At 40.9% G+C, this 9,461-nt stretch overlaps 1 protein-coding gene across 2 annotated transcripts in view; it reads right to left on the bottom strand.

The window, feature by feature from the left end:
* Positions 1 to 2,957: 2,957 nt before the first annotated feature.
* Positions 2,958 to 9,461, bottom strand: part of OTUD4 (OTU deubiquitinase 4) — a 43,608-nt gene continuing 37,104 nt past the window's right edge. For both annotated transcript variants that reach the window (XM_070769047.1, XM_019977161.2), the window contains exons 20-21: positions 9,306 to 9,346; positions 2,958 to 7,950 (exon numbers count right to left, since the gene is read on the bottom strand). In XM_070769047.1, the coding sequence (XP_070625148.1) occupies positions 6,739 to 7,950; positions 9,306 to 9,346 (1,253 nt within the window). In that variant the 3' untranslated portion in view covers positions 2,958 to 6,738. The remainder of the gene's footprint in view (positions 7,951 to 9,305; positions 9,347 to 9,461) is intronic.

Genomic DNA, 9,461 nt, shown 5'->3' with positions numbered 1-9,461 from the left:
TCATGTAAATGAAAATTTTAAAAAGGAATTCGATGTTACTTAAAATTTTGTACAATAGAAAAGGACTTAAAATATTAACACAAAGAAAAGTGTTTTATAAAATCTGTTAACCAACTCAAATACCTCAGTGCAGATGTTAACTCTCTTAAAAAGAATGAGACTGCTCGATTATTATATCCTGATTAGAAAAAATTTCTAAGCAAAAAAGCATAGTGCAACGTAAGTTTATTATGACACCACTATTTATGAAAATGTGCAAAGTACTAAAATACATAAAAGGATACTCAGAAACAATGCTTTTGAGGATAACTTGATGGTTAGGAACAGAGAACAAAGGAAACACACACACCTATTGCCTTTTGAATTTTACATTTTGTACATATCAACTGTTTAACATAGCATTTAGCAGTCTAAAAAAGTAGTGTATATGCAACTTAAGTTAACCTAATTTTACACCATAGCATCTTGAAGTCCAGTACCTTCTCTTGCTTACCAATTCAATGTGTAGTTTGGTGTCTGACATGTAGTTTTGCCTACTACTGTGTTGAAGGAATCAATCTACTCATCAGAGGTTCTGTTTCTATAGGAGGACTGGGTAACTACTTACTTGGTTGTGTACACTCCCTCATTAGTATTTCATGTACGTATATGTAAAGCCCTGAACCCCAGTGTCTGGTGAGTTACGAGTACCACGTGGTTCTGAAGAGAGAGTTCTGGGTTGGAGAGTCAGAAAGGGCTACAAAAGAGGCAGCTGCCACGGAAAAAGAACCTATAAAGATGGTATAATAATCCATGTGAACCAGAAGACAGGTCAGGTCAGATATATCAGCGTGGGCACCCAAGAGTTTGGTGAGAGGAAAGGATGCAGGCAAGAGTGTGGTGAACTGTCAAGTGCCTCAAAGATTTAACGTGAAGTTTTTACATGGTTTGAGTAGGAATGAGGAAGCAAAACCAGCTAGAGAAACAGAATTGTCAAATAATCGGTTCAGCAGCTTATAATTCTTTAATTTTCATTTTATTATTACTCACCAGTACCTCCTTCTTGCCTAATTGGTAGGATAAGCCGTGTGCTCAGCTGCAGCTGGTGGATCATAATTGGGCTAAGGCCATCATGACAGTCCTCTTCATAATATCCTAGTTGCTTGCAGCTCAGCATGGCATGTTGAGCAGTTATAGCCAGTAAGCTGAAGGAAGCCTCTTGGGAGTTTCTGGAAGCCCTTTTGCTTTCCTAATAAAGAGAGAGATGTATCTGGTACACTTTTTTGAGGTGGTGTCGTGCCCACAAGGTGACAAAAAGGGAAATGCTGAGAAAGTCACAAGGATGCTAGCCCTGCCATTAGACACCACACAATGCCAGCAGCCACATTCCTTCCAGATTTCTTAGGAAAACAAATCCCTGTTTAAGCTGATAAACTCACGGATTTCTCTTGAGGTAAGAACCTTGGCTCTGACATCTCTTCAAAGGCTTCCCATTTACTAGTGCCAGGGGACTGGATGACCAGCTCAGAACCACTTTTCATCTTAGCTTGCAGATTCCTGGACATCAAACCTAACTAAACAAGTACGACTACAATCAGTGGATTTTTGTTTTTTCCTTAAGAATCTGGAACCCAGGCAAGGAGAGGCTTGTCTGTAGGAAATGTTTAGTTACCACTATTGTCCCTTTGACTGGGGTGCTCCTGGTGGCGGTGGTGTAGTCGCTTAGTCGTGTCTGACTCCCGCGACCCCGTGGATTGTAGTAACCTGCCAGGCTCTTCTGTCCATGGGATTCTGCAGGCAGGAATACTGGAGTGAGTGGCCATTTCCTTCTCCAGGGGTGCTCCTGATGTGAATGCTAATATAGGAGTTCAGCTCCCAACTGCACATACTTGAGTCTGCCTCCCTAATGAGACTGGTAACCATGTACATCTCTCCTCGTGGAGAACAGCCTTGTGTCATTTCACGTCTGTACCTCTGGTTTCTAGTCTCCATTTTTGGCCCCCGATTTCTGAACATATAAAAATATAAAGGACTAAGTTACACTACTAGTAAGAGGCATATCCTAGGTAGGTACTAAAAACAGCATTACTTTCTTAGTCTAGCTGAAGGCATTTAATCCAAAGTTTTCATTTTTAAAAAAACTAGCTTACTACAAAGATTTTTGTTATTGAAACCAGTTAATAATCTCCTAGTTCAGTATTTATATAACATTCAGAGATACAAGGCCTCTTCCCACAGTTTACTATACTTAACATCCCTAAGACTTTCTAAATGTGAAAAATAAAACGTGATCATAGTAATGACATGTATTTTAAAAGTTGATTTTTTTAAAAATAAAAGTTGATTTTTAAGCTCCAGTTTCTCTAATGAACTCAAAGGATCAATCTAAAAAAACGGACATTCATACCAACATCTGTAGCTGGATGATTCTGAGGAGTGCATGATTCACTTGGTAGAGCTTATAGGGTCTGTGAAGGGAAATTGTACTTCCTCTTCTGCAGTTTATTCACATTCTTGTATCATTCCCTAGAGCTGCACTTAATTCAGTTAAGAGAAAGGTAGAAACTTGGGCTTAAAAGTATTTCAGTATACTGGCTACATTTTCAAATAAAACTTTCAAACAATGCTTTATCTAACTTAATTCATTTAATCTATCAATTATTTGCAAATATTCTATACATTCCCGTTTCATTTAATGACTGCTGAGAAAGAGAATAGGACTAGCTCTCAAACCACTTGGGGCTAGGTTCAAACCTAAATTCTACCACTTACTAGTCACATGATCCCAGCTTTATTATATATGTAATGTACCCCCACAGATCATAAATCCCACGTGGTGTTTAAATGCACATACTATTTCCTGACTGGATAAAAGCCATGGAAACTCTTAACTTCAGAATTTCACTTAAATTCCTCCAAAGATTTATATATTATATATTACTGGTTAAAACCCTAGAGCCAAAGAATCACAAGCAGAATCGAGAGACAAAATTTAATATATGCACACGGTTTTATATATAATGCAGCATCACACCATGTAGGGCATTTACTCTTATTTTATACATTCAGATATGTTTGAAACACTTCTTAAGGCTACAAAACAGAACATAGAAAAATAAACAGGAATATATTCAACACTTACAAAAAGTGATATGATAAAGAATATAAAGTACTATTTTCCTTTCAACACTTCAAAAGATGTATATATACTTTTTTTTTACAAGTAACATCACAAATAATCACATCTTCACATGCTTTAAGTATTATTTGTACTCAGTGTAAGGCTATTATCATTTTTCATACATAAATTTTTTTCTAGCTCTGTAACAATGCAATTTTTTATCCATTCAAGTAAATTCAACCCCAAAGTTGCTGTTTCCCAGCATTAAGACATGCACCCACCCCTCTTGTAGGATTTTCTAAAATTTGTATTTCAGGGGAGAAAAAACCTAAATTAGTGGGAATTCCCAGTCAGTGGGAGAATAAGTGGCTTACACTAACAGCAAAACCTTAGTTCTTTGAAACTGACATACTGGAACTGAGCCATTATTAAGATGTGAAACAACACAATAGCATTTAGACGTTAAATAGGAAGCAAAATACAGTAAACAGAAATAGTGTAGCCAAATATGCATTCTTTTCAGCTACACTAAAATGGACCTTGCTTAGTACCCATAAGTGAAAGACTAAGGTAAAATAAATGAGGCATAAATAAATATTGCTAGTTCTAGGATGGCTGAAAGTTTTCTAAACCAGAAATGGTTAGAAAGGAACTTTATTGCACCAAGTCAATTATAAGCAAGTTTGCAGTTCACAGGCATTATTCAACCTTGAGTCACAAAGGAAACACACTGCAAGAATATAGAGTTGGCATCAAATATGATGACATACCAGTAGGGAAAACCTACTCCGGCCAGGCCCCAGCAGGGTCTGAGCTTAGGTCAGCCGTGAAAACGCACACACAGGTTAACAGGGAACAACAGGATGAGGACTACCCAGATGCTAGCATCCTGCCGCCAGTGGGTATGTGGAACAAGAACTGAATCTATATGAGAGGAAATGAAATATACACAATACTAAAAGGAAAGGGGCTGGAATCAAGTTTAGCAAAAGCCAACAAAAATGAGAAGAAGTGAGCTTTGGTCATGCTAAACGTTTGTTCTTCAAAATGTATATGATCGTTAAGAGAGTAAGTTTCATAATTTCCAACTCAAAATACAAATGATTCTCACTTCTAAGCTTTTGCTTTTCTCTGAAACATTTTTATCTCATGTCAACATACTATATAACTCAGTTAAAATGGAGGACAAAACTTTCTTGGCCCTAGTTTGACCTCAGCATAAGGCAAAACCCCTGGACTGATACACTGAAAACCTAAAGGAAAAACAAAACAGACCTTCCTGCAAAGACTGATAATTTTAAAACCTAATAATCAAAAGTCAGAGTTCTTTCTTCTTATTCCAGAGGTCACTGACTAAAGTACCAACTGCTCGAGTTCTCCTTCAGCAGTTTCCACCATGTCCTGGAGGTAAGTATGGGAAACAGGAAGCAACTCGGCATTTCCTTCGGGAACTGTAGAGTATTCTGTTACTCAACTGAGGTAAGACAGAGGGACAGTGAAGAGACAAAACAGTATTCTTTCCTATCCAATTTTAAAACATTTCCAGAAGAAACAGAGATCAAATCCCAGTCAAGAAAACAAAGGACACAGGAAAAGAATGAATTTTTTTTTTTTTTTTGGACTCCTGAGATCAAACATACACTGCTGAACTTTTCAATCTTGTCACTATAACTAATGTAATTTTCCTTAAAATGATCAGGTAAGCTAATCTTAAAAGCATGAGCTGAAAGTGGAGGACCCTCTCATCTTCTCATTCTATAACAACTGTTGATGGTGACTAAGAAAAAAAATTCTTAAGCAGTACCTTCCCCAGTTATCTGGCTTAGGTGACAACAGAAATTCCTTTCAACAGGTTCTCTCAAGAATCTTTTTCTTTTCCACACAACAATCCCAGTCTACAAATTTCTACCTAGCACCATCATAATAAAATGTTATCTTTCAAAGTGCTCTCTAAAATCCTATGTTACAAAACATCTACACACTAATCACTACTCAAATCAGCAGTTACACAGACATCAGGTAATTAAAACAAAGAGGTAAATAACCATTATTACAGTACAGTGGAGATTCACTGAGCCGAGCTGGCATCCAAACATTCCCGTAGGTTAGCAGAGAACCCAGAAAACTCATCTGCTTCAGTCTGTCAAATTCAAGTGAATTGTATTTGCTTTTAAAGTAATTTGCTAAAAAAAAAAATCTACTTTTGGCTAGGTGTACTACACATGGCATGCAGAGAGAAATTACTACATTATTTGCATAGCACTCAAACTTCCTGATCAAAGGAGAACATAAAAAAGCATAGATTTCACATTGATATGTACAAATAAGAAATACAAGCTACAGCAATTTTCTTCCACAGTAACACAGATGAATGAATACTGTGTTAATTCAGAGAATGGAATCTCCTCGAAATGGGAACAGAGTGCAACATGCAGAGGGAACTTCTAAATGAATACTGCAGAGACCAGAAGGAAGCAGGATCAGAGACACATTACCAAAAGGGCAACAAGCTACACGATGCAAAGCAAATCCATAGTCTAGCAGCATCCTCCAGAAAAAGAACTCAAAGTCACAATCATCCTTTTTTGTACAATAGTTCCAGCCGAGACAAATCGAACATGCAAGTGTCAAGTGGTACACATAAACTGATGGTGCAAAAAAGGAAAACGAAACACAGTAACTCTATAGAAACCTATCAGGCTAAAAATTTAACATTTCTTCTCACAAAATATTTAAATCTGTCAGTGCATTAGTGTTAAAGTGGCATTAAAAAACTTCTGCAGTTTTAACAGATGCAGATTATTTTCAAAATGCATAGCATCTACATTTCTTTCGAGTAGGCACCATGATATTTACACCAGTGCTAAGAATTCTTGGTGGGAACAGCCATTTCATTAGATTTCCTATGATTTCTTAAACATCTATTCTTGTATGCAATCTCAAGTTCAACAAATACTCACCAAAATTCAAAAATATACCCTATGAATATTAAAAGAACTATATACAACATTTCTAAGACACAGGTTAATAGGCTGCCTTATGTGTAATATTAAAGAGAAGACATCATTCAAGTTTGACAGATATTGAGATGAAAGGCCTTTGGGTTGGAAGCGTTTCAAAAGACAACAGTGTTTTAGGCTAAGACCTGTTTGAGCCCAGTTTATGACTAAGGCATTGCATAATAAAATATACGTTTCTATTTGGTGCGATGTTATGTTTTGGACTCTATAGTGTGTCGAATGGTGTATTTTGTCACTTTAGTAAACACTACAAAGCACACATTTCCAACATCTGAAATTAAACTTATATAAGGAAAAACAAAAACCAAACACTAAATCTATAATGGTTCATATTAAGCTGTTTATAAAAAATACTTTAACAAACTTATTTCCTACTTTTTATAGGGGCAGTCACCCGATAAATAGACAGGTTTTGTACGCAGAAAAATGGCAACACCAGGAATTCACCTGCCCCCGTGAACACATATCCAAAATCTCCTGTCCAGAATGAGAGTGAAGGTAAAGGGGGAGGGGTGGAGAGAGTTCCAATTTGGGTTTTTATTGGTTTTGTTTGTTTTAAAGCCTTCAGAGACATCCCCCCCAAGCAAGGGCTTCCGCTCTAAAACGGCAGCAGCGGCGTCAGGTGTGCTGCCCCCGATGGCCGTCCCCCATCCCCGACCTCCTCCTGTCCCCGCGGTAGGGCCGGCCGCGGGCGTTCCGGTGGTACTGGTAACCCTCGTCGCGGCTCCTGCTCGGCTGCCCCTTCCAGGACTCCTCGCCTCGAGCGTGCGGGTACCCGCCGCGGCCCGAAAAGCCCCAGTCGCTCTTGTACTTCCTACCCCCGAAAGTCTGGTTATAGAACTGCTTGGAGCGACCACTCCTCAGAATGTGAGACACCTCGTTTTCATCCTCTGAGCTCTCTTCTTTTGGTCTCTGCACCCTGCTGTCCACAGAGTTGGCCCCGCTGACCACATCAGCAGCAGTCTTGGGCTCTTTCCCTTTTTCTGGTTTTTCTTTCAGGCTTGGAATGGTCCTTTTGGGCTCAAGTCCCGCGGGCCCAGCTTCCCTCTCTCTGTTTAGAAGCTGAGCAGGAACGTGCGCCTCGCCCTCGGCGGCAGGAGGGCCGGGAGCCGCGCCCGGCTCCGCCTTCGGCGTCTGCGAGGAGCGCTCAGCCCGGCCGTCTGACTTGCTCGCGCCGGCTTCAGGAGGAGCATGGGGGTCCTCGCCCCCGGCCTCGGGAAACTCCTCTGCTGCTGACACGGAAGCACACTCTTTAGAGAGATCCAGGTTTTCCAGGGGCAGATCCAATTCTCCTTTCTCATCGGAGGGCAGAACGATATTCTGCCTCATGACTGGATTCTCGATGAATCCCTGAAAAGGGTACCCATACCAAACGTGAGGAAAGAAAGGCGGTGCGATGGGGACCGGGCCTAAGAATGGGTTCGGGCCAAAGGACGGCTGCGGGAACATGTTCTTGCTGCTCAGCGACTCCTCATAGTCGGCGTGAAGGAGCTGCCCCGCATTCTCCGATTCTAGGTCCGCCGGGTAGGACAGCTGTCCGTGACTGTCAGACACCTGAGACGGAGGCATGACCAGGGGAGAGGAAAACGCGGGCGGCCCCATCTCTGCCTGTGGCATCTGGCCGTTCACGCTGCCTTCGGGCTCCATGGGGAAGTGTGCATCTGGACACGTACAGTCACTCTCGTTCTGAGCAGAAGGAGGTTCTTGGAACCAGGGGTTTTGAGGATACATAGGGACAGGGACCTTTGGGTACATCCTGCAGGCCGCCAGGTAAGCCTGGTGCAGAGGGTACAGGTAAGAGTGTGGGGCCCACATAGGACAACTATATGCCTGAAAGAGACAAAAAAAACCAGTAAGATAAACTACATGGCAGGGGGTTTGCAGGGGGAGAAGTTTGAGTGGGCTCAAGATAAGTTTCTCACGTCTGCAAAGACCAAAGACGAGACCCCTCTGACACACAGCATGCAGAGGAATCACCAAAATAAGTCACTGCCAAAAGACTGCATTCCTTGTTCCTGGCCTGAAATCAACTCACAGCCCTGATACAGAGGTTTGACCGGAGACAGTAATGAGCCTACCCACAGACTACTGTGATCAATAATTCCACCCTGTAGACCTAACTGCACAGAAGGAATCTGGGGTGACAGAGATCTCAAAAACCACCAGCAGCAATCAAGCCTCCAATTTCCAACATCTTTGGAATGACCTCCACTCATGTTCTGGCCCTACCACTAACTCAGTATGTGACCCCATTAGCCAACTAGCTACCTAGACTGGACAGGTTCTATCATTAAAAATGCTGGTACAGAAGTAGGTGATCCCCAACATTTGGACTCCATGGTTATAGAAGCCCCCAGAGCAATCCAACTGCAAGGACTAAATTTAGACCTCTAGTCAGGTAAGGCTAAATAATGAAATGAAATACTCCAAATTGTTGCCCGGCAAAAGGTTCAGCCTAAACAACAAAACAAAGAAAAACTTACCAGATTACTGGCTAATTAATCAATTAGCTGTACAGCCAACATTAACTAGAGAAATATAAACTAGGCAATGAATGTAGTAGATGGAGAAATTAATCAAGCCTGTTTTTATGAACTGGTCTGTAGGCCATGATAGCACTTCATGTTTTAACCGTCCAGAACCCACAGAAACGAATCCGGACAGGAGATAACACTACACTGACAAGAACAGAGCCCTCCAGCTCTTTCTAAGACGAGCCATCTCCAGGCTGACCACCTCGTGCAGGAACCTCTGCTCTGCCAGGGAGCCCTGCCTTCCACGGCTGGCTTCCTCTCAGCCTTTCAACGACTGAGGCAGGGAAAAAGAGCACCACCCCATTCCACAAATGCAAACAGGCAGGCTCCGACGCACTCCAGAACTCGCCCAGGGCCGGAAGTGCAGACCTCTCACCTAACTCAAGAAGCGCTTCCGCTAGGCTGGTTCCCAAACACACTCTCAGGGTTAAATCACTGTCAATCAAAAGGAAAAGCGGGCAAATGGCGGAGCCTCAATCACCACCAAAAACAAACTGTAAGGCACTGAAAATGCCAGTTCTTAAAATAATAAGATTAAGGAAGCCTTAGGTTATTGACCAACAGGTTAGAATTAGTAATTTAAAACAGTATTAAAAAAAAAAAAAGACAGTATTAACTTAAAATAACTTTAAAATGATAAAATGTAAATACCTTTACACCAAGATTGAAGAAGAATCGAAGAATGTTCTTATCTGAAAATAAGCAACATCAACACTAAAATTATACATTCACAAAAAGCTTTTTCTCATTATCCTCAAATGATACATAGTTCTAAGGACAATGGTGCCTACTTGAACTGTTTTCTCT

Source organism: Bos indicus, chromosome 17 (genome assembly GCF_029378745.1).
Source record: "Bos indicus isolate NIAB-ARS_2022 breed Sahiwal x Tharparkar chromosome 17, NIAB-ARS_B.indTharparkar_mat_pri_1.0, whole genome shotgun sequence".
Classification (NCBI taxonomy): Eukaryota; Metazoa; Chordata; class Mammalia; order Artiodactyla; family Bovidae; genus Bos; species Bos indicus.
The sequence above is the reverse complement of the archived record's forward strand: the minus strand, read 5'-3'. Positions and strand labels throughout refer to the sequence as shown.